The sequence below is a fragment of the Aspergillus terreus genome, genomic scaffold (genome assembly GCF_000149615.1).
Source record: "Aspergillus terreus NIH2624 scaffold_12 genomic scaffold, whole genome shotgun sequence".
NCBI lineage: Eukaryota > Fungi > Ascomycota > Eurotiomycetes > Eurotiales > Aspergillaceae > Aspergillus > Aspergillus terreus.
In genome coordinates this window covers 1,291,892-1,315,078 of record NT_165935.1, presented here as the reverse complement: position 1 = coordinate 1,315,078, position 23,187 = coordinate 1,291,892, and the positions used below count along the sequence as shown (strand labels likewise).

The following is a 23,187-nucleotide window of genomic DNA, read 5'->3' as shown; positions in this document are numbered from 1 at the left end:
CTGGTGGTGGGCTTTGCACCGATACAACATATATCAGGGCAGAGTAGCATAGCGGATACCCTTAATCACGTTGACATACCCTGGCCAAGAATGACCGGATTAGGCTGGTAGTTGAATGCCAGCTTTGGTCGAATCCAAGGATCGGTTCAACTGGAAAAGATCCTTCATCTCCGCCGTCATGATACTTGTGTCGGCGCGTTGCAATCCCAACTTCCCACGCTCGACTCGGGGCGCCCAACCGTCAATCACATCACGAGTGAAATTATCCAGATTCTTCTCCACTTTAGTCATTTTAAGCTGTCGGCCGATGATGTTGTGCAGCACCGCCAACTCATCGGCGGTTAGCTTCTCTAGCTCCTCCGCATTTTGCCCCGCAAACTGCACCTTGTCGAGAAGAGCCCGCTGGGCTTCCGGCGTCGCTTGGCCGAACCGCTCTAGCGAGAACTGGACTCCCGCAACCATGCGCTGCTGTTCAGATTCGCCAGTGTCTGCTTGCCCCTGGATAACAGGCTGGATGAGCCCGAACGCTGTATCGAACCCTTCTTCTTTGTCGTCAGTGATGACCGCTGCATTCTGTTTCCGCAGCTGGCGGAGCACCGCCATAACTACCAGAAGGAACCGCGTATATCCCTCGGTAACCTTGCTTGAGTGCCACTTGGCTGCGCTAAATTCACTGGTCTCGCCACGGCGGACTGCCTGAATCGTTGTCGCCGCGGAGAGGCCCCCTACCAGCGCGAGATGGACGCCCGATGAGAAATAGGGATCGATAAAGCAGCCGGCGTCCCCGGCCACACGAAAATGCGGTCCTGCATAGGCGGAAGCGCTATACGACCAGTCGGAAGCCATCTTCACGTCCGAGACAATCTCGGCGTCTTCGAGCAGCCCGCTGATCCCTGGCACGCTCTGCAAGCATAACTTGTACATCTCGAGCGAGCCCGGTGACCCGGCCGCCTTTTTCTTGCCGAAAAACAGATCCTGGCGCATCACCACGCCAACGGACAGAGTGCCGTTGTGCAGCGGAATTGCCCAGCACCAGCCACTGCCATCCGTAAGAGCCTCGAAGAATGGGGACCCTTGTTGGTCGCTGCCCTCGCCGTACACCTTAGCGCCCTTCCAGTAGGACCAGTTTGCAATGTTACGGAGCCCCTCATTAACCGTGCGGTTCTTGAGATACTTCGTGGAAATAATTCCGGCGCGCCCCGACGCATCAATCAGGTAATCGAATTTGATCCGACCACGGGTGCCATCCTTGCGAGACCATGTCGCCGCCACCGGACGGCCAGGGTTGACGAGAAAAGCGGCCGGAGTGAAATTCGCCCCGTCGGCGCCGTCGTATGACAGAAACTCAATATCGTCAACCTTGGTCCCGTCGAAGATATGCGCCCCCTGTTCGCCGGCGTAGCGGAAGATGAGATCGTCTGCCTCGGAGCGGATGACGTTCCAGGCGTAGCCTCCGGGTCCGAGAGAGGCGGAGAAGTCCGTGTAGGCTTCTCGTTTAGAGTTGATCTTGAAAGTTGCGCCATATTTCTTTTGGAACCCATACGCATCAAACTGCTCCTCTAGATCGATGAACCGGAGGAAGAAGCGCATCGATGCGAGCATACTCTCGCCAATATGGTAGCTGCGCCGCACAGTCAGTCTTGGTCTGCGAGGTGCGGGACGCGGCAACCTCACCGAGGGAACTTCTCCGCTTCCAACAGGACGGTATCGACATTCTCACGCGCCAGGACTGCCGCAGCGTACGATCCTGCCGGACCTCCGCCGATGACAAGGACAGTTGTTTTGTTCGGAACAGACATTCTGAGGGTGTAGAAAAGCTCGTCTGGTGTGATTGTAGAAACTAGAAGAAAAGAGAGGGCCACTGGCCGAAGCCAAGGGTATTTATTAGCCGGTCTGCCGTTGTTTGGCTTCATATCCCACCCAGCACGGGGCTGTGTAGAACCGAAAGGCCCGACGTCGGCATATTGTCAAGCTCACCCGTGTATGATCCGAGAGCGCCCCTATCGGACATTCGTTCTGTACAGTGTCGGTTCCTTACGCTACAGCAACGGACGTCTCGTTCTATGCCCGCCAATCCGAGAGACCATAGTGAGTAAAGGCCCGAGAACGCATTGAGTTGACCGCAGCATTACATTCTGAAGGGTGGATGCAACCAACCGCTACGCAGAGACAGGGTAGGGTATAGCAGATCTCATAGTCCATAGAGAGGAAGCAGGTAAGCAGCTATTTCTCCGACTCTAGCGACAAAACATGCGTCCAGTTCTCATCAAATCCAATGCCCCAGATCCATTTCTGTTCGATCGGCCGGTCGACCGTAGTGTCGTACGCCATCTGCGCAAGCTTCAGCCAGGCAATGCCTTGAATCGGGAACGTCTCGCCGGCGCCCTTCTCAAATGGGTTTGAGACTGCTTCTCCGCTCTTCAGAGCCCGCACCAGCTTCGCCAAATGCCCGTCATCGTGGACCGCTGCCACCGCTCGGTACAGAGCCGCCCAGTCCATGCCCGCGCTGGACGTCGGCATATAGTTGAGCAGGCTTGGGAGATGTAGCTGGACAGCACCAGTGGCCGTGTACCAGACGAGGTCCACCCGCGCCTTCCATTCCACCAGACGGGCTTTCACCACCGGACTGATCCATGGCTGTCGGACTAAAATATCTATCGAAAGCGATGCGGTGACCGTGTGGAGATGGAAGAAGTCAATCTTGCGCGGTTTACCGGTCCGCTGCACAGCACCGGTGATAAAGGCCGAACAGTTGATCATCTCCGCCAGCCGATGCTCGATGTCCTGCGGGTCGACGCGGAATTGAGCCGCCAGGGCTGTAATTGCCCTGGCGGTGCGGCCCAAGACTCCGTCTCGGACTCTGGCAGGACCATCATCAAATCCCTCCGCCGCATGTCGAAGTGCTTCGTCTGCTTCAGCATCGCGAAACAACTGTACGAGCGTCCTTCCCGAATGTGCCGACTGCGTTGCTTCTGCCTCACAATCCATCAAGAAGGCTTCAATGCCCATCGAGTCATGCGAAGCAACCTGCGCTAAGGCTTCTGCGACGATGCTCGGCTGCTCGAATTCGATGCCAAAGGCAAGGTGAATGACAGGGTGGTAGAGCCCTTCGTACAGCTGGGCAAAGAGGGTCTCGGCGTTGCGACTGCCACTGAAACAGTGTTCGTCCACTACCGCCCGGTAGCCCTTGGTAGCTATTTCCTGGCTGAAGAAGGCTAGAAAATTGGAGTACTGGTCGAGTTGACCGATGCGCGAACGGAATTGCTCGGGGTCCCCTAGCTGTTCGACCACCTGACGATCGACCGGGGGAATTGGCCGTTGGATGTCCCTGGCATCGTCGAAGGCGCGTTGGAGCTCTGCCGGCCCGCCCCCCAAGGCCAGAATGGTCAATACCGAATGCGTGAGGTGATTGTGACCGGCCACCGGTCGCCAGAACATGTGGTGTTCATCGTGATTCGTTTGCAACAGGTGATTGGCGGCTTCGATGGCCCCGACGGGGCATTCGCTGACGCGGGCAATTCCTGCATGGTCTGGAGATAGGAAGATTTGCGTAGCTGTCGCCATTATGAGCGATGAACCGTCGACGTTGAAGGCTTCCGTTGCGTGCCTACGGAAACAGTGACGCGCGAAATTGGGATCGAGCCCCGTTTGTCCCCTCTGCCGGATTAAATATTTCCTGTCCTAGGTGGCATGGTGAATCAGTTGGAGCCATTGGGTGGCAAGCAAAAGGCCCGTTCAAATCCCCGAACCGACGCGGTCGGGCTATTCTATGCTCGTCCGTGCTGGCAAGTTCGGTGCGGAAATCAGCGGAAGTAGTACTACGGGCAACTAGGCTCGCGCCGGATGTTTCTACTGGGAGGCAGCACTGGAATTGAACATGTAGGCAGTTCTGGCGGTATCTAACACAATGAAGGCTGTGTGATGCCCGGGATCCGGGTTCTGCGAACTCTTCTTGCTTCTGCTCCCAGGGCGGCACCGATCAATCCCTCAGATACCCGAGTCGTCTTGAGGTCTGTCGTTGGGAATGTCAACCGCATTGTAGTAGCGCTTCCACGAGGCGCATCGGTTCCCAAAATCATTGAGCACGCCCGCGTTCTCTATCAGTGGTTTGATCTTACTCGGTTGCTCGATATACTGTAACGCCATACCCTCGGAAGCATGATACTGCAAGTGGCAGTGCAACAGCCACGCTCCAGGGTTGTCAACCTCAAACGCAATCCAGGCGTACCCGCCGATATCCACATCGACCACATCTCGCCGGGGAGGGTTGTCCAGCTGCGGCGCAATATCTGGCGTGAATGGGCCCTTGCCCTGCGCCAGGATGGCAAAATCATGGCCGTGGAGATGGATCGGGTGGACCGAAGGCGTCAGATTCCGCGGCGTCACGACGTCCTCCAGGGAATAGTTGCTCGTGAGGAGAAAGTAGACCCATTCTCCGGTGTCGAAATCTAGGGTGACCGGGACTGTTTCCGGCGGGAACTCCTCGTCGTGGTCGGCGGTGAGTTTTTCGAGACTGGGGGTCTGCCAATCGACATACATGGCCGTATTCTTGATGGTCCATAAATGCACTCTAGGATCCTTTTCCCACGGGGTCGGGATCTTTCCTTGTTCACCGATCGTCAGGTAGTCGTGCGGGCCGATCTGGTTGACGCGCGGGCCGACAGTTTTCTTGACGACCGGTACCAGGTCTCCCAGACTGGGATCCGAACATCCGAAGTCTCGATGCTGCTCGCTCAGTGGAGGCGTGGCTGGCTCGCTCGTATCGCTCTCATCGTATCGGATGATCCCAACCTTGTTGTTCGGGATGACGTCCGGGATATCGCAGTAGTGCGCATGGATCCAGAAGCTGGAGCCCTGCGTCCGGTCTGCATTTGCTTCGACCACAATCTCGTATCGTTGTCCCATGCCTACATTAAGCACATTGGTCGAGTACGGCTCTACGGGGACGAAATCAGCCTCAATCACCGTGAAGTTATGCCCGTCGATCCAGAATGTGTAGGTGAGCAGAGTGGCCGTGTTCACGATCGCCATCTTGTACTTTGTCCCCTGCTGGAAAGTCGTCTCAAAATACTCCTGCTTTCCGGTGCAGGCCGGGTCCAGGCCCGGGTCACAGTCGTAAGTACCTTTTCCGTTCAACAATGTCGATACAGGGATGGGGGCGAGCTGGCCGGCGAGCGAGATCCAATTCAAGGTGAACGCATCCTCATGATACCAGTCGGTGAGGGTCCACGGGCCAAGATCCACGTCCCAATCGCTACTAGATGGACCGTGGATAACCAACGGTCCTGGGAGACATCAGAATGACGCTTTTGCACGGAGAGCGGCTGACCTACCGTACAGCCCGTTGCTATCTGGTTGGCATGTGAGCAGGCGCGAAGCCCCGATGGGAGGGATTGTGGGAGGAACTCACACTGCAAGCTAAAGTGCGAATGATACCAGGACGTGCCGTACTGAGTCGCTCGAAATTCATAGACCTGAGATTCTCCGGGCTGGACTGCCTCATCAGCCTCCTTCCCGACCACCTGCATCGCGGGGGAAACGAGGGCTTACAGGAATCGGACACTGCGTCACCCCGGGGACTCCGTCAATCCAGTTCGTCTCAAACAGACGGATGCCATGCCAATGAACAGCGGTTCCATTGCCATTCGTGAGGTTGTTATGAACAGTAATCCCTGCCGGTTGGGGTCAGAAGGTGCGGTGAAGAAGCTTGAACGCTACTCACGGAGAGTGTCACCCCAATCGGCCTCGATGAGCGGCCCGGGATATTGTCCTGCAGCCACCACGTCAATGGGCATATCGATCCTTGATCCTTGGGGCGCCGGCACCAACCATTGAACACCGTCCCTAGTCTCTCGTAGCCATCGGGACTGATGGTTACCTGGGTTACGGTGAGGTCGTACTAAGCAGGGAATGCGGTTGCGTGTTAGTGGCGGCGAGAAGGGATCGTTTGGCGGTGCACTCTCACCTCGACCAATTTGCCCGGCGGAGCCACCTTGGGATCAGTATAGTCGGACCAGATGTCGAAACCATCCTGCCAACAACGTCGGCTACTTGGACCGTTCGTGCAATTGCTGGGCAAGCGACTCGTACTACTCGCGATCGTCATGGGCACGAGCCCAGCGACCACCCAATCCTTCAGCGACGGCATGCTTTTCTTTTTTCTTTTCTTTCTCACTTGAAAACCGGTATCCGGCTCATGACCTCACCGAAACATGGAAATTCCAGGCTTTAAGACGACAGTCGGAAATGAAGACATCGGACGACGGCCTACGAGCGGGAGAGTCCAAACACAGTGACCGGAACGGACTAGGACAGCGTCGGGGCATCCAGTCCCCGTCCGGGAAACTAGATATTGTCGGCACTCGGTGGTAAAAGACAACCCAAAAAAGAACACCTCAACGTTGTGAAGGAATTGTAAACTACATCCCGAACACACGAGACCCAGTCTGCAGGCACTAATTTAAACCATCCACCGCGACGCCGTCCCGCACAAACTCTTCAATCCATCCGATCGTCATCCTATGGGATCCGAAACCAGTCAGCTACCGGGACACGGTCCAAGGGGCGGAGGCAGAGGCATGAAATGCACGAACAGGCTCTTCTTCGTATCGGCAAAGTGCTCATGGTCTTTGAACAAGTGTTCTTTATAATACGGATCCTCTTTCATTCGCTTATAGTCCTCCACGCTCTTGAACACAACCTGGCTAAAGCAGTCAAAGTCGGCCAGGTTGACCATTTGTGAATCGTAGAGCTGGTCCATCAACGTTCGAGTGACGGCGGGACTATGGATCTGTCCTGCCCCGTCAGTTGCCCCCCTAGAAGACCAGATCGGACGGAAACGGGACAAACCATGGTCCACCGCTTGATGCCATACTTGACCATCAGGTCTTTGGTCATCGGGGCCGAGATCTTAGTCATATGGTGTCGGTAGTCCTCCTCGCTCATGCCCGGTTTCCGATAGCCGCAGATGGTCAGACAGAGATATTTGCCGGGCGGGTCGTTGGACCCTGCTCGCACGTCGCTCATTCTTGGGAAATTTGGGAGATCAAAGATATTGCCGAAAAGAATGGTCCCAGGGGCACAGCATTTTGCAAATATATTGCTGCTCGGACCACAGTCGTTCACTTCGGGGAAGGCGAAACGACGCTGCGAGGGTGGTCCGGCTCCAATCGCCCCGACGACGGTCGTCCTGCCTGCGATGAAGTCACCGATATATAAACTGCCCGCTGTGCATCGGGTGGACTGGGAGTGGTGAACTGGAGTCTGCGAGGATCCCCTGGCAGGAAGCAACTTCGGTCCCGATTATTATTCACACGGTACGATCGCAGAAAAGACACCATGACCCCCGCCACACCACCCCGTCAGATCGGCGTCCAGGCGACGGCCGTCATCGCTGGTTCTTTTCTCGCAGGCAGGCCTTGCGCTTCCCCCGAGTCCGGAACCACACCGAAATGGCTAACCCGGCGGTAGGGGCGATGATGGGCCTGTCGCTCGTCGCGGTGCCGGTCTTCCTCGATACCAATACGCAATCCGAGCAACTGCTCGCGCAGTTCGCCTCCCTCTACGACTACGGACATAAACTCATGCCCACCATCGCCGTCGCCACGTGCGCGCTCCACGGGTGGGTCGCGGCCCGCAAGCGAGCCGCCCACCAGCCCTGGGGCCGTCCGGTGCTCGCGGCCGTCACGACCATCACCATGGTGCCATTTACGTGGGTCTGTATGGTCCCTACCAACAATGCACTGTTCCAGCTTCATAAGGGCGCGGACGCCAACATGGAGATGGTGCGGGGTTTAATCGCCCGATGGCAGTGGTTGCATGTGGCTCGGTCTCTGTTTCCCTTAGCGGGTGCCATTGTTGCTTGTCAGACATTGTTGAAGGAGCTTGTGGGTGGGAGCAGATGATGGCCACTGTTGCTGGCGTCGCGGGTCTCTACTCTGTGATACTCCATACTGTTCATCATGACGGCACTGGAATCGAAGAGGTTTCTTTCTTTCTTTCTTTCTGTTCTGTCTTCAAGCGTAGAGATCGGGTCGTAAGGTTTCCGTCGCGGTGGATATTACCTCTAGCCCCGATAGATATGGCGCGGAGACCCTCTACCTCTCCGAGAGTCCGTCCCCTCAGGTGCCCCGATGGTTGCCCCATGCGCTGTCGGACTATGTTCCACGGGCACTCGTCGGTGGAAACTGATAAGGGGGCCACGGGGAGGACGACCGATGATCAGCTTTTTCTACGTTGGAAGTGCCACGTACTCACTCTCTCTCATTCCATCCCAACTCACGAGGCCCAGGTGACGTTTGCGATTCCGCCCACCATGTCCGTCGACACAGCCAACCCCACCTCTCCGATGATGGAGACTCATGAGCAGATATTCGCGCAAGACCCCGACTTTTGGAAGAACTACCGCCGAGGCCGCCCGCAAGTGCCGTACAGCTTTTTTCAACGCATTTACAACTACCATCAGGGGCACAGCGGTCGTTTCGAGACGGTGCACGACGCCGGTGCCGGCAACGGGGTCTACTCGAAGGAGCTCAGGTCCAAGTTCCATCACGTCATTGTCTCGGACGTAGTGGCGGAAAATGTCCGCCAAGCCGAAGAGCGACTCGGCACCGAGGGATATAGCTTCCGGGTGGGCAAGATGGAGGAACTCGATGAGATTCCCGCCGCATCCGTGGACATGGTCTTTGTGATGAACGCCATGCATTGGGCGGACGACCAGACGCGGGCCATGCGCGCCATCGCGGCACAGTTGCGGCCGGGAGGCACCTTTGCCTGCGCCGGTTTCGGGCCAGCCCGGTTCCGCGATGCCCGGGTGCAGGACGTGTGGGAACGGATCAGCCAACAGGGCGGCCGGCTACTGCTGCAGACTGCGAACCAGCCGGTCGACACGATCAACGTCATGGTCCGGAGCCAGGATCACTACAACGTGGCGCCCTTGGACGAGCGACTGTTTCGCCAGAGGGCGCTGCGGATCTACTTGAACCAGGAGACCGGCGGATTGACTGGACTGCTGCCGCCGGAGCGACGGGGCGAAGTAACGGAGCCGGATCACGAGGGGCCCCATGACCAGATCACCTTTGAGCACGACGACGAGTGGCGCTTTGACATGGACCTGGACGGATTCAAGGAGCACTTCCGCACGTTTCCGCATGCCTTCCGGGACCCGGAGGCGTTTACTTCGCTTTGGCAGGAGATCGAAGAACTGGTTCGTCAGGGAAGTCGTCTCGATGGAGCCTGGCCGGTGACCTTGATTCTGGCGACCCGGACGAACGCTTGATCGTTGACATCAAAGGTCTATGAGATGGGCGGAGGGAGCGAAGGGCGAAAGGGGGGAAGGGGTTTCGGGTTGGTTGAAGCGTCGTCCATAGGGCACTTTGTAGACCTACCCGGTCCCAGATAGGGCTACACCGTAGTATAGTCTCTCCCTGGACAAATAGCAAAGTTCCCCAGCTGGACTATTGTCCCCACCTCTTTCTCTTTTCTGGGAATAGCGCTGACGATCTCCCTTCGTATGGCGCTCGCGTCTGTCGGGACAATGATCGGTGTAAAAGGGTTCGCGGGATATTATAGTCGGGCGTGGGGACAATTGCCCCGAGCCAACGACCCGACGACCCATCCCGACATTCGGGCGTCCAGTCCCTTCATTGCAGCCTTCTGCCGCAGTTATAGCACCCAGGCTGGAACATGGAAGGTATCAGCCCTGCTCGCGAATTTTCATCATCATCATCCTCATCAGCCGCTGCAGCAGCATGACTACGACCTATGCAGTTCTCGGCGCAACAGGCAATTGTGGCACGGCGCTGGTCCGCCTGCTGCTCCAGTCGCCCACGGCCAGAATCCATGCCTACTGTCGCAACAAGCCGAAGCTTCTCTCGCTAATTCCAGAGCTTGCAGACACTCCCTCCAGCCAGGTCAATATCTTCGAAGGTAGTATCCATGATACTTCTCTCCTGACCGACTGCATCCGGGGTTGTCGGGCTGTTTTTCTCGTGGTTTCGACCAATGATAATATCCCTGGCTGTCGGATGGCACAGGATACGGCCATTGGGGTCATCCAGGCGCTGCAGATTCTAAACAAAGAAAGTGAGTTTACGATAATGCCGAAGCTCGTACTCCTTTCGTCCGCGACGCTCGACGAACAGCTGTCCCGCGCAACGCCCGCATTAATCCGGTGGATTCTCCTCCGTTCAGCCTCGCACGTCTATCGGGACCTAGTCGAGACCGAGGCGTTTCTCCGCGCGCAGGGGGATTGGGTCTCGACGGTCTTCATTAAGCCCGGCGGGTTATCGCTCGATGTCCAGCGCGGCCACGCTCTGAGCCTGACGGAGGAAAAATCGCCGCTCTCCTATGCCGACCTGGCCGCCGCTATGATCGAAGCGGCCACGGACCCCGATGGCCGGTGGGATATGCGCAATGTCGGCGTCATCTCCGTCAATGGACCGGCCAAGTCACCCCCCGGGGCGCCGATGTGTATTTTCATGGGGTTTGTGAGGCACTATTTCCCGTTCCTCCATCCATACCTCCCCTCCACTGGACCAGGGTAGGAGGCGAGCCCGAGGGGTAAAACATGGGAGAACATGGATTTGCGGCAGTACTTTGGTTCCGTTCCAAGTTGTGATTCTTGAACCCAGCGGTTCCAGCCCTACGAATGGGAAATGGGGAATAGTGATAGGCTGTTGGCCCTAGACGTACATATGACCATACCACCATGAAAGGCAATAAGACAATCCGTACCATCAGCTGAGCGCTGGCCGCACCCGTATCTTACGTCTACCAGCATTGCCCTTCCCCCCGCCCCCCCGGTCGTAGCTGCGCCGTCGGTCTTTTCATCCACCGACCACCGACGGCCAGGAATTGACTTATTATTAAGAGCTTTGTAATGAATGAAGATCTAGCCAGGTCTAGGGTGTTCTCCCGAACAAGCAACCCAATACCGCACTCTTTTCCCAGGTTATCCCGGAGTATAATAATATTTCAACCCAAGCCTCAACCCCTAAGATCCTCATCAGTACCTCTCCAACACAGATCGCACCGAACGCCTACGAGCCAAGGAGAACGACCAGCAATTCGCCATGTCCAAGCTGCTGCCAATCAAAGTTTGGGGTCAGGGCGGCCCCAACCCCCCGCGAGTGGCCATTATTCTCGAAGAATTAGGGCTGCCGTACGAGTTCATGCCTATCCAGCTCTCGCAGGTCAAGGAGCCGGAATATCTGGCGATCAACCCAAACGGTCGTCTGCCCGCCATCTACGATCCGAACACGGACCTCACCTTGTGGGAATCGGGCGCCATCGTCGAGTACCTCGTTGAACGGTACGACACAGCACACGACATTAGCTTCCCGCGGGACACCAACGACGCCCAGCATGCGCGTCAGTGGCTGTTTTTCCAGGCCAGCGGCCAGGGCCCCTATTACGGACAGGCGTGCTGGTTCAAGAAGTACCACCCGGAGCCCGTCCCCAGCGCGCTGGAGCGATACATCAAGGAGATGAACCGCGTCTCGGGCGTGGTGGATGGCTACTTGGCCAAGCAACCGGTGCCGCCGGGCGGCGATGGGCCGTGGCTGGTAGGTAACAAGTGCTCGTTTGCGGATCTGGCCTGGGTGTCCTGGCAGATGACGTTGAAGAAGATCATTCAGACGGAGGATGGATACGACGTGGAAAATTTCCCTCATCTTAAGAATTGGTTGGATCGCATGGTGGCCCGCGAGCCGGTCAAGAAGGTTCTGTCGGCTGTGATGCCCCCGCCAAGCTGAAGGGTTACTAGGGTTACTAGTTAAGGAAGTCACCGGGGGAGTGGAGGTGGTCAGTCTACAGGAGGTTTCCTTCCGCATTATCTATGCGTGGGGTGTGTTAGGTGGAATTTCATGTTCTTCTTCCGCGTTGTCACTGATGAAGGCCTGTTGCTTGCTCGTGTAGTTTCAGATTGCTCTACAATGCTATTCTGCTAATTGCAACATCTTGATGATCTCGGATGACAGTGTGCCTAACTGCTTGCGTAGCTCCCGTTCTAGATGGTCCATCACGATCGTTGAGACGGCGGAGGAGGCGTTCTTGCTGGGCAGCAAGCGGTCACTGGCAGGCAAGGCCACGGATCGCTGTGACAGCTGGTTTAGCACCCGCTGCACGCGGTGAAGTTCACCCAGCACACGCTGTGCGGCTGACAGGCGGCTGTCTGTCATGGCGGCGGCACCACCGATGACAGCCTCACTCTCGGTCCGTAGCTCGTCCCCATCGGCGGCGATGACGGGCCTCGAGACTGCCATGGCGTATCGGTCCAGGGCCTTGAAGATAATCAGGGCTACAACGGCTTGCAGGTAGCTATCCTCCGAACACCCACAATAGAGCATGGTATAGATCTGGTCCATCGTCTGCTGGTTGATCTGGATCATGGCATCGATCGACCGTCGCCCGCCGGCCGATTCATCTTGCGGGGCGCCGGATGTGCAGTCGTCCCGCGGATCGCTGGTGGTCAGCCGCTTCAACAGATCCAGCGCACTGTTGAGACAGGTACAGGACGAGGGTCGGCGATGTTCCCCGGCATTGTCCGGGCGCCGGGAACGTGGACTGGGCGACGCACGTGAGCTGGGGGCAGACCGGCTGAAGAGTCGGTGGTCTGGCGGGGCTGTTGCTGCTTGTGTTGTGAGAACTGGTGATGCCACCCTCGGCGTCCAGAGGCTCTGAGTTTGCCGTTCGGGGCATGGCCAGGTGGGTGAGGTACTCATCCACCTCGTTGTCCCAGTCGGCGAGCGGCAACGACCACGAGCCCTCGGCCGAGTCAAACAGACTCGAGAACACGTCTAAGGACGAGGGTGTCGTGCCCGGAGGCGACCATGGCGGTTGGTCGGCCAGAGGGATGGCAGTCGACATCGGATCTGGTTCTAGCAACCCCTGCGGTACTGTAGCGAGGCTGGTTCTGGTGGTGTTGCTGGACTCTTTGGCGGTCGATCGATTGTTGAGCTGTTTCCGTCCGGGCCGTTTGGTGATGAGATACTCGCAGGTCGTGCCTCGTTTGGAGCATCGTGAACAGGTCGGCTTTTCCTTGGAGCATCGCACTTTGGACGCGGCGCAGGCATGACAGCTGCCACGGAGCTTGTGTCCTTCTGCAGACATTGTGATGCTCCCTGGTGACTTGCCTAACGAACAAAAGTGGAGGAGGGCTCCTTGAGAGGTGTTTCTTGCAAACTGCAAACTGCCTTGCACTGTCCTCAGCCAAGTCAGTCCCCTCTTTGTCCTAGCACAGCTTCTGGGACTGTCAGACTTCCAGCTCCCTAAATCTGACTCTCGGAACATCGCGTGAAATAGGTTCGCTTGCCGATTTCCACCATACGTAGACTAGCCCACCAACAAGGATACTTGACAGGGGGACTGATACTGGCGTTGTTAGACCCCAAAATGAGTATCGATTGACCATTTGGGTGTTCCCTTCATGAATGATAGGACGATGGCCCAGCAGTGACGGCCAGTTGTCTCTGTTATCCCCAGAGGCCAACCACCTACGGCAAAAGGGCGCCGCGAGTTGTTTTCGTAGTTCTTCCGTTGTCTCTGCCCACCACGGCCAGTGATTCCTTCAGGTGCGAGTAATCTTTTGCAACGCTGAGAACCGCGAATCAGAACGTCCTCCCGCGGTGCACGGCGCAGTGGTAGGGCTTCACGTGGCTTTGCCAATAATCATATTTGACAGGATGGTTGAGACTGTCGAGCGTCGGGCCCCATCGTGAGGACGCACGCCAACACCTAGGGAGAGTTGAGCGCCAGGAATGCTAGTGCTTACATGTAGGCTAAATAAGAGGAATGGATGGGATCTCGTCATCTATTCGAAGACCTCAACGGCAACCACCTACAGCTTAGAACGAAGATGGCAACGCGCCCGGCGCCGAGACTTCTTGGTACTTCAGCACGAATGCGACCAACAGGTTGTTCCGGGCTCGAAGCTTATCGGCAACTACAAGGCGGCCTGCTCCACCAGCCTCCACAGCATTGACCAAGTCGTCAAAATCAGCCACTTCGGGCTCGTGTTCATTCGTCAGCTGCATGAGGGTGAAGTCCCGCACTCGGCACATGGCTTCGACTTCCCGATGGACCGACCCCGGGGGCGGGAGCACCCGCGCTGTGGCGATCAGCACGGCGGAGGGGTTTGAGGACAGAACATCCATGTGGGCCTGCAGTTCTTTGACGACTATCGATCGAGAGGGCGAATTCGCAACCGACAAGGACGGCAGGTGCAAGATGTACACGGCCGCATCCAGGACAGGCTGGGCCAAGCCCAGGTTGCGTGTTTGCACACTGATATGCGGGTAGTTTTCATCCAGCTGGATAATTCCCGGAATGGAGGGCACTGGCGTCAGGGATGCGCGAGTATCGTGCGCGTCCTGGTCGGGGCCCGAGAGCTGTACAACGAAACGTAGCGCAGGATACAGCTTGGAGAGCACCCTGGCTCGAGTGGTCGACCGTGCCCCGGACTAGGGTTTTGAGTCAGCAGGAAGAGTTATGCAATGCCCGCTCGGGCATCTCGGGGGTCGCCAAAGACTAGCCCAGCAGGGACGGAGTCTTTACCTCCACAATACAAGACCGTCCCAGATGGGCCCAGTCCAACCGAGTGAGAACCTCGGTAATGCTGTCATCGGAATCCCCCGTGTTTCGGAGGTAGGCGATCCACTGACGGTGCAGCTTGGGCGTGACGCGGCAGGCATCACGAAAGGTCCGCGAAGTGGCAAAAGCCAAGTTGTATGCACTTTCGGCCGCACTTTCCGTGCGTCCAAGATGCAACGTTGACGCCATCTGCAGCGCACTCGGCGTAATGCGGTTGGAGAGAAATAGTGTGGCGTCCCGAAGAGAGGGCTGGCCGCCAAAAGCTCCCGACAGGGGTGTATGCATGATCTGACCGGGCTGCGGTTCCTGGAGGAAACCGGCTGTAGCTGTGAGCCGGACTACCCGCGAGAGAGTTGTCTCAGAAACGCCACAGAGCTGAGCAAGATCCCGAACAGAGAAGCTTGAGCCGAGGGGTAAGCAAATGAGAACTTGAGACCGGCCGAGCCATTGGAGACAGGCCAGGAGTTGAACGTGCCAAGCCAGCTGTTGGAAGAAACTAAGGGAATCACACAGCAGCATCTGGACTTTAGCCACGCTCGCGAGCGTCGCTCGTCGCGCCTCATGCACGCTTGTCGGAGCTTCGGCTGGAAAGCACAGCTGCGGTCCCGGAGAGGACAGCCCTCCTTCCCGGCAGAAGCTTACCAGGGTTCGTGCCGAAGCGACGAGCTCGTTGATGCAGACTTCAAGCTGGGTGACGGCGTCCATGACGTTGGCTGGGCGTATCAGCTTCCAGATCGTTCGGCAGGATATTCGGAGGCCACCTTCTCTCAGGCGTCAAAGCATGCCACTTGTCCCCTCCAGTTAAATATACTCAAGCCACCCGTGGATCGTCTCTACAGGCGGGGTCCTTTTCGATGGCACACCCTAGGCGCTTTACCTTGCTTAGCGGGATGCATTGTAACCTCATTATCTGCAGACTGGATGACTAGATGGCACTGGACAAGTATGTTGATAACAAAAATACCCATTCCACTATGAACAATTGTCCCGGTTCTTAAGTGGTACCTAAGCTGTATTTATAATACGGCTATAATTACCAATGGTTTTGACAGGTATCCATGATAATGGGATCGCATTGAATGTATGAATAAACCTATCGGACCAATCTGATACCAGTTTCATCTCGCCCTTCAGCTGTAATATTCTAGAAGCCAGCTCTTCAGGTCGCCCACGGTGGGATATTCCAAGAATAAACTCCCCGCCACGACGACCCCAAGTTCCTCACGAAATTTTTCGGCAATTACGAGGCTCATCAGACTGTCCACGCCCAGGTTGGCGAAAATAGCGTCATCCTGAAGATCGGTGACCTCCATCCCCGCCTCCTTTGCCACCAACGCCAGTGCTCTTGCTGCCGTACTATTAGAGTCGACCGGAGATGTCTCATCCACTTTGGGCGGCTGGCCTGTGGATGCGGTGCTAGTGGTGCTAGTGGTGCTAGTGGCAGCAGTGATAGCAGTGGCAGCAGTGGTGGTGGGTGCGGGCGGGGTCTCCCCAGCGGCTGTCTTGGCGGTGCTGTCATCACTGGGGGAGAAAAAACGGTTCAGAAGGAGTCGGGGGTAGCGCCGGAATTTGATCCCGCCCACCATGCCGATAATCATGTCGTTTTGGAGTATGTAGACGTCCCCCAGGTAGACACTGTCATCCTCCACGGTGGGGATCATCTTGACGTAGGAGCGGTATCTGCCACCGGCAACAAGGGGAGCGGCGAACCGCATTGAATTCCACCCGGGCGTCACACAGAAGTTCTTCTGGTTGTCGATGGCGTCGGATACATTCATGATGAAGCCGGCTAAATGCGCCACGCTATCAATAAAGTACGGCGGGACTGTCCAGGTACCCGCCTTCTCCACCGTCAGCGTCACATCCGCGAACGCCTCGAGTTCATGCATGACCACGGACTGCATCCCGCGGTATTTCCCCGCGTAGTCAACGAGACTGTTGGCAAAAAGGTTGTAAGCCATGCGTCCGGAGAACCGGTTGGCAATACCGGCTTCCGCCAGGCGCTCGAGAGCCTGGATGCGTCCCTGGACCAGATGGAGGGTCGGCCGCCAAGACAGCAGCCATTCGGAAGCGTCGCAGTAGTAGATCTTGGCGCTGGCAAAAGGTTCCTCTGCAGGGCCGTGAGCATGGACGTTACGCCATTCGAGCTGAAGGATCCTAGAATTGATGTCGGTGGTAGTAACCGTCACTTGGAATCGCTGGGGCTTGTCGGTGTTCTTGTTAGCCACCAGTCCCTTCAGAACCTCCAAGCTCGCCATGTTCATCGCGGGAACCTTGGTATTGGGGTTCAGTTTCTTGTAGACGTATTGACCGAGGGTAAATCCAACATCAGCGTGGATTGACTAGTACGGTCAGTGTCAGAGAATCACGGTTGGGATGAAACAGACAGTACGACCGCACTCACCGATGTCACGACACCGCACCCATTCATCTTATGACCATATGCAGCCTCCAATAGATCGGATTGCATCAGGTCCGATTGCATGACCACCCTGGCTGCACGTCCGTCGAAGCTCTCCTCCACGATCTTCTGAACTGTTGAAGTCCTCGGGCCGGATGGCAATTCATCCACGGCGGCGGAGTTCTGTTGTTGAGAGCTATAGAAGGTGTTGCCCTTCGTGAGCGCCCAGTCTCCATTATATTGAATCCAGTAGTTCTTGTCGTTCCAGCTGTAGGTAGGCAGGTCCAGAAGTCTCAGCGCCTGCTCAAATGGCCGGTGAAACTCGTTCCAATGAACCTCCACTCCGGCACAGTGCAGGGAGCTGAGACTCCGAGTGATTGTTACCCAGCTTTCCTCCCCGCGACGCAGGGAAGGGACTGTCAGCGCCGTGGACTGCAGAGTGGACCGGATAAAGCCCATGCAAACGGGATGGGGCCCGATCTCTACCCACGCAGTTGTGTCGTCAACAGTGGAGATTCTTTGCGCCGTCTCCAAAGCCGCGTGGAAATTCACTGTCTCACGCGACGCCCGTCGCATGTAGGTTGCATTGACCGTCTTGTCATCAAAGATGACCTTTCCGAGCAAGGGCGAGATAATCGGCAGGTTGGGAGGGTGGAATATCGCCCCTTTAGTGGCAATCTGTTCATACGTGTCCAGAATAGGGTCCAGTTGGGCCGAATGACCGGCAAAGGCAACTTCTAGAGCGGTGCACTTGTACCCTTTGGTCATGAGATGCTCTGCGATGTTGCGAATTTCCTGCCGGGTCCCGCTAAGCACGGTCTCCTTCGGTCCGTTGATACAAGCAACTTCATACAGCCGGCCGTCCGCAATCTCTTCGATTTGGGACACGGATGCGCGGACCGCTAACATCTGATAGCTGCCCTGTACGCAGTGCTGTTCAAGGAGTTGGGCCCGTCGACCAACCAGGAAGAGGGTGTCCCCGGCCGAGAGGACGCCGGCGATATGTAGTGCGGCAAATTCCCCTAGACTATGGCCAACGACCACCTCCGGCCGGACGCCCAAGGACATCCAGTACTTAGCAAGCGCAATTTGAGTGCCTGTCAGAGCGAGCTGCGTGACGACTTGCGAGTGGGCGTGGTCCTGAGGGTGGCTTCCATCAATAGCGGGTATGAAGGAGGGAAACCCTTGTTGTTGAGCAAGAGCGTCCAAATGCATCATTTGCTCGCGGAAACTTGGCAGGGTATGGAACAGCTCCACGTTCATGGACTTGTATGAGGCCCCCTGCCCGGTAAATGCAAACGCCACCGGTGGAGGCCCAGTAGCAGAGATAGGTCTATGCGACTCGACCGACTGCATCCATGAGGTCAGCTGCTTCTTTAACTGCTCGGCGTCGGACACCGCCGCAGCCAGTCGATGGTTATGGTGATGGCGTCGGGCCATAGTCGTGTAGGAGAGGTGAGACAAGGAGACGCCCGGATTGGTATCGATATAGGCAGCGAAACGCTCGAGGTTTCCTTTCAAGGAAACCTTACTCTTGGCCGAGATGGCCACCACGTGGGATGGACGGGGGTCGACTCCCGTGAGCTCTGTGACTGGACCCTCTTCAAGCACAACGGATGTATTGCCACCTGCCGCGCTAAAGTTATTCACAACAGCAATCCGGGACTTGCCCGGGGTGCTCTTCCATGACTGTTTCTCGTACGGAATGTGGAGGTTGCGCTTGTCCAGGTCTTTGGGTATCTGCGGGTTAATGCTGTTCTTAATGCCAACATGTGGAGGGATGACGCTCTTCTGGAGCATCAAGAGAACCTTCAGCAGTGCAGTGACTCCAGCCACCGCCTCTCCGTGGCCTACATTTGCCTTGACAGCGCCCACATAGAGAGGCTGGTTAGGGCTTCGGCGCTTCGTGAGGGGGGCAAACACATCTGTGACGGATTTCATCTCCTCAAAGTCGCCCGCCTGGGTCCCGGTACCGTGCAGCTCAACGTAGCTGACATCATGGGAATCGACGCCGGCATTCCGCAGAACATCCCGGAACAGGTGTGCTTGTGCACCAGCGTGGGGATGAGTAATGGAAACGGCGTCGGCCGAGTGATTCGTCGCAGCTCCCAGGATAACACCGAGGATGTTGTCATTATCAGCCTGTGCATCCTCCAGTCGTTTCATTACCAACGAGATCACCCCGTCGGCACGGCAGTAGCCGTCGGCATTACAGTCCCAGGTCTTGCACGCCCCGGGGATCTTGGACAAAAAGTGACCACGGCTTAAGCCCGCAAATGCGTCCGAGTTCGTCAGGACGTTTACGCCCCCTACCACTGCGGTGTCAGTGGAGCCGTTCCAAAGCGAAGTGCAAGCGGCCTAGTTCACAGTCAGCAGGGACTATGGTGAGGATGAGGACTAGCGAGACCACCTACCTCCACGGTTGCTAGGCTGGACGAGCAGGCGGTGTCAATACTGTAACTCGGGCCCCAGAACTTGAAGAAATAGTTGATCCGTCCGGGACCAAACGCGCGGCATCCGCCGGTGATGAAATATGTATCGACGTCTTGCGCCGTATTCACTTCGCGGTAGTCATCACTCGCTTGGCCATAGAAAGTTCCAATGCGGTGCTTGTTGGTCGCCGGTGTACGGTTCGGGACATAGCCTGCTCGTTCCAGGGCTTCATACGCGGTAACCAAAGCTAACCTCTGCATGGGGTCGGTCTGTTGCGCTTCACGAGGGGACATGTTGAAGAACGGGGCATCGAAGAGGCCTGGCTCCTCAATAAAGCAACCATACGGAGTGTGACTAGCGTTAACCCTTTTGCCCGCCGGATCGTAATGAGTATTAACGTCAAAACGGTCCGGTGGGATCGTCCGATACACGTCCAAGCCTTGCTCCAGAACATCCCAAAATTTCTCGGTATTGGTGGCTCCGCCGGGCAGCCGGCAGGACATGCCGACAATGGCAATCTTCGATTGCGATGGTTCTCTGGGGATCCTGTCTTTGGCCGTGTGCGAAACCCAGGGCATGATTTCCTTCGTAGTGGCTTGGAATCCCTTCAGTTCCGTGTTTACCGCAGCCATCAGATCGTGAATAGGGAGCGAGATGCGGAAGACCAATACTTGGAACTCGGACGGAGAGAGAATGTTGATCTGGTCAAGCGCACCTTGGATCACATTGTCCCATTGGATGACTTGGGTGAGGATTTCGGAGATGATCCCCTCAAACAACTCCGTAGCGGTGGCTGCAGGAAAAGGGCTCCCGCTGCTGGGCGAAAAGATGGGAATTCGAGGTAGCACTCTGGCACTTAACATATCCATCGGCTTCGTCCGTACGACTTGCTGTACGTGCGTCTCTGTGTAGATGTGCTTTGCATGGCATAATCCACCGAATACGGGGAGTGAGAAGAACCTTCGATCCCGGAAAAAGTCGGACGTGCGGAAGAGATCTTTCAGTCTCGACGGAGGGCCGCTCACAGTCACAGAGCTCTGGCTGAAGGCACTGACGAAGATTTTGCCTGTCTCGGGTATTCCCTGGTGGATGGGTCAGTCGGTGCTGCCGATGTTGTTGGGGCGGCGAGATTCAGCTTCTACTGACCTCTCCCGAGTGGATGACATCAAGCTCTTGCTGAACCGCCTCTCGCGTCACGTTCGGCAATACATACGCCCAACTATCGGGGGTTCCATGACTGGCCAGTTCCCGAGGTTGCAACTGCTCAGACACGTTGTCGACCAGAACCCCGAGACGGAAGGCCATGCGTACAACTTCGGAACCGACATAGGCAATGTCTGCTAAGGTCCGCGAAAGTGAGACTGCTGCGGCTGATAAAAGCCCGATTCCCAGCCCGGCCAGGTATGTGTGGGCGGACTCGAAGTCATATGTTTCAGGGAACTCTTCAAAGTAGCTGCCTCTAAGCGTTAGCGGACACTCCTGTCGCTGCAGTTCAGTTGAACAGACATACCCAATGAATGTGGCCAGTTCAACTGTGGAGAGCAACACTCCATCTATCGATCCACACAAAGGACCCTTGCGCATCTCTGGGTATTCGACAAAAGTCAGAACGGATTCGAAGGGGGGTAGCAAGTCTTTCAACGCCGGTGGCAGCTGCGCAACCTCCTCGCGGATAGCCAGAGTTGCATCTTGTAGGAAACGGGCCAGGATATGATGACGTCTATCTTTGCTGTGAAGATGCAGTTGACGAGCAAGACCGGGGAGGTCATCTGAGGGAAATTCATTGGTGAAATATGTGAGCTTCATCCTCCGGAACTCCCCCGGAGTGCCTGTCGACGGGGTGAAATCCATGGCTCTCATCGATCTGCCAGTATCGACCGGACTAGACGGTTGGATTTTCTTGACTTGGCTCCAGTAGTTAAGACCGTTTTGCTAGTCTTAAGACCTGCATTTAGGTAGGTATCCTTTATAATTGCACTGGGGTTGGAGAAACTGCCTTATTAGATCAGCGATCTTCCGTTGCTCTCGGGCCAAAACGTCTCGGCATATATGAGACGGGTTTCAGGTTCGTTCGACCGTAGTACAGTCCGAATCGTGATGAACTGCCCCAACCGAGCCGGCTCAGGATGTTGCCACCTCGGGCTAAATGACTTCGGCATATATAGGTACGTTGCCGCACAGCAAAACTTGGAATGCTCCGAACGGCCCAACTCCGCCAGATGTGCTTAGTCCTGACCTAGGATCCGCTGTGATTTGATAGGGAAAAGCGACCCAGAAAAGCGCCCACCACACAGCAACACTTTGCTTTCACTTTCGTGCGTGACCAGTCCACCCATTAACGGCCCTTGCCGTGTCCTTTGACCATGAAGCGGGGAGGCTACCGTCAAATCAATAAGGCACTGAATATCTCTGCTTTCGAGAACTATCTGGATATCCAGCACGACCATTTGCCCAAGCTGAACGATGTCGAGCAGCTGAGTCCGCGCGTCCTTCGTGTGCTGGGCCAAAATGCAGGGAAGGTATACAGATCCATTCTTCCCCATGGTTAAGACGCTCCTGTGTTTCTCAATCGCTGACGTGATAGACAGTTTACCCTCCAGGGGACGAACACCTACATCGTGGGGACCGGTCGAGAGAGGTTGATCATCGACACGGGCCAGGGTATTCCTGAATGGACGGATCTCATCTCTTCTACCCTCAGAGATTCTGCTATTACTCTCTCCCACGTGCTCCTGACACATTGGCACGGCGACCACACTGGCGGTGTTCCTGACCTAATCCGACTCTACCCTCATCTCTCCAATTCGATCTTCAAACACAGTTCCAGTAACGGTCAGCAGCCTATTATTGATGGCCAGGTATTCCATGTCGAGGGTGCCACTGTTCGTGCGATGCATTCCCCAGGGCATTCACACGACCACATGTGCTTTATTCTTGAAGAAGAAAACGCAATGTTCACCGGCGATAACGTCCTTGGGCACGGCACTAGTGCAGTTGAACTTCTAGGCATCTGGATGGCTTCGCTCCGACTGATGCAGTCGTCCGGCTGCCGGGTAGGATATCCAGCGCACGGCGCGGTGATTGCCGATCTTCTGGCCAAGATCGCAGGGGAACTGGACCAGAAGGCGAGACGGGAGGCCCGAGTTGTCCGGACATTGGCCCGGAACAAGAGGGAAGAGCAGAGCAAGGGCCGAAGCAAGGGAAGCATGACGGTCCAGGAGCTGGTGACCGCCATGCATGGCAAGGGGTTAGACGACCAGGTACGCACAATGGCGTTGGAACCGTTCATTAATGAGGTGCTCGGGAAGCTTGCCGGGGACGGGTGCGTCGCATTCGAGGTCCGTCGAGGCGAAAAGAGATGGTTTATAGTGAATGATGTCACATCCAGCCCGTAAATTCTGCCTACAGACAATGAGTCAGGAGACAAGCCGACCTTCAATCTGGGTGTTTTGAGTTATGTTACATTCTGGCGTCAAACCAATATGAAACTCCCAAGTACAAAAAATTAGACTGCACAACTTTAGGCGACAGTAAGCACATTCTACATGAAACGTTTAACATCCGAGCGAACAAGTACAAGAGGGTTTGACTACCAAGGAACTCTGGATAGAGCACCTGGCCGAATGAGTACGTGTGGAACCAAACCACCCCTCTCTCTCTTCCTCTTGGCCGTCCCCTGCGCAATGAGCCAGACGAAATCCCCCGCCTGCACACACTGTCATCGGGGTCGGCACGAATCATCGGCGAAATGACACCCGCCTCGT

General features: G+C 56.3%; 11 protein-coding genes across 11 annotated transcripts; 4 read left to right on the top strand and 7 right to left on the bottom strand.

Annotated features, from left to right (window-relative positions):
• Positions 1-99: 99 nt before the first annotated feature.
• ATEG_08460 (NAD(P)/FAD-dependent oxidoreductase) lies at positions 100-1,602 on the bottom strand (the record flags this gene model as incomplete). Its single annotated transcript, XM_001217598.1, has 1 exon — positions 100-1,602. One exon carries the CDS (start codon positions 1,600-1,602, stop codon positions 100-102), a length of 1,503 nt encoding a protein of 500 aa, XP_001217599.1.
• A 621-nt stretch (positions 1,603-2,223) lies between these two features.
• On the bottom strand, positions 2,224-3,564 carry tpcI (questin oxygenase tpcI; the record flags this gene model as incomplete). Its single annotated transcript, XM_001217597.1, has 1 exon — positions 2,224-3,564. One exon carries the CDS (start codon positions 3,562-3,564, stop codon positions 2,224-2,226), a length of 1,341 nt encoding a protein of 446 aa, XP_001217598.1.
• Positions 3,565-3,987: 423 nt separating this feature from the next.
• On the bottom strand, positions 3,988-6,148 carry tpcJ (oxidoreductase tpcJ; the record flags this gene model as incomplete). The annotated part of the gene is made up of 7 exons (XM_001217596.1): positions 3,988-5,285; positions 5,334-5,351; positions 5,411-5,489; positions 5,551-5,672; positions 5,723-5,770; positions 5,830-5,899; positions 5,966-6,148. 7 exons carry the CDS (start codon positions 6,146-6,148, stop codon positions 3,988-3,990), a joined length of 1,818 nt encoding a protein of 605 aa, XP_001217597.1.
• Positions 6,149-6,538: 390 nt separating this feature from the next.
• On the bottom strand, positions 6,539-7,757 carry tpcK (decarboxylase tpcK; the record flags this gene model as incomplete). Its single annotated transcript, XM_001217595.1, has 3 exons — positions 6,539-6,790; positions 6,850-7,242; positions 7,461-7,757. 3 exons carry the CDS (start codon positions 7,755-7,757, stop codon positions 6,539-6,541), a joined length of 942 nt encoding a protein of 313 aa, XP_001217596.1.
• Positions 7,758-8,314: 557 nt separating this feature from the next.
• tpcM (methyltransferase tpcM) lies at positions 8,315-9,277 on the top strand (the record flags this gene model as incomplete). Its single annotated transcript, XM_001217594.1, has 1 exon — positions 8,315-9,277. The coding sequence occupies one exon, from the start codon at positions 8,315-8,317 to the stop codon at positions 9,275-9,277; it is 963 nt and encodes a 320-aa protein (XP_001217595.1).
• Positions 9,278-10,097: 820 nt separating this feature from the next.
• Positions 10,098-10,544, top strand: tpcG (oxidoreductase tpcG; the record flags this gene model as incomplete). The annotated part of the gene is made up of 1 exon (XM_001217593.1): positions 10,098-10,544. The coding sequence occupies one exon, from the start codon at positions 10,098-10,100 to the stop codon at positions 10,542-10,544; it is 447 nt and encodes a 148-aa protein (XP_001217594.1).
• A 528-nt stretch (positions 10,545-11,072) lies between these two features.
• On the top strand, positions 11,073-11,753 carry tpcF (glutathione S-transferase tpcF; the record flags this gene model as incomplete). The annotated part of the gene is made up of 1 exon (XM_001217592.1): positions 11,073-11,753. One exon carries the CDS (start codon positions 11,073-11,075, stop codon positions 11,751-11,753), a length of 681 nt encoding a protein of 226 aa, XP_001217593.1.
• Positions 11,754-12,420: 667 nt separating this feature from the next.
• Positions 12,421-13,110, bottom strand: tpcE (Zn(II)2Cys6 domain-containing transcription factor tpcE; the record flags this gene model as incomplete). Its single annotated transcript, XM_001217075.1, has 1 exon — positions 12,421-13,110. The coding sequence occupies one exon, from the start codon at positions 13,108-13,110 to the stop codon at positions 12,421-12,423; it is 690 nt and encodes a 229-aa protein (XP_001217075.1).
• Positions 13,111-13,844: 734 nt separating this feature from the next.
• On the bottom strand, positions 13,845-15,108 carry tpcD (trypacidin cluster transcriptional coactivator tpcD; the record flags this gene model as incomplete). The annotated part of the gene is made up of 2 exons (XM_001217073.1): positions 13,845-14,459; positions 14,554-15,108. The coding sequence occupies 2 exons, from the start codon at positions 15,106-15,108 to the stop codon at positions 13,845-13,847; spliced, it is 1,170 nt and encodes a 389-aa protein (XP_001217073.1).
• Positions 15,109-15,719: 611 nt separating this feature from the next.
• On the bottom strand, positions 15,720-21,274 carry tpcC (non-reducing polyketide synthase tpcC; the record flags this gene model as incomplete). The annotated part of the gene is made up of 5 exons (XM_001217072.1): positions 15,720-16,931; positions 16,994-19,348; positions 19,405-20,505; positions 20,570-20,876; positions 20,934-21,274. 5 exons carry the CDS (start codon positions 21,272-21,274, stop codon positions 15,720-15,722), a joined length of 5,316 nt encoding a protein of 1,771 aa, XP_001217072.1.
• Positions 21,275-21,786: 512 nt separating this feature from the next.
• On the top strand, positions 21,787-22,818 carry tpcB (metallo-beta-lactamase type thioesterase tpcB; the record flags this gene model as incomplete). Its single annotated transcript, XM_001217071.1, has 2 exons — positions 21,787-21,942; positions 22,012-22,818. 2 exons carry the CDS (start codon positions 21,787-21,789, stop codon positions 22,816-22,818), a joined length of 963 nt encoding a protein of 320 aa, XP_001217071.1.
• Positions 22,819-23,187: the final 369 nt, after the last annotated feature.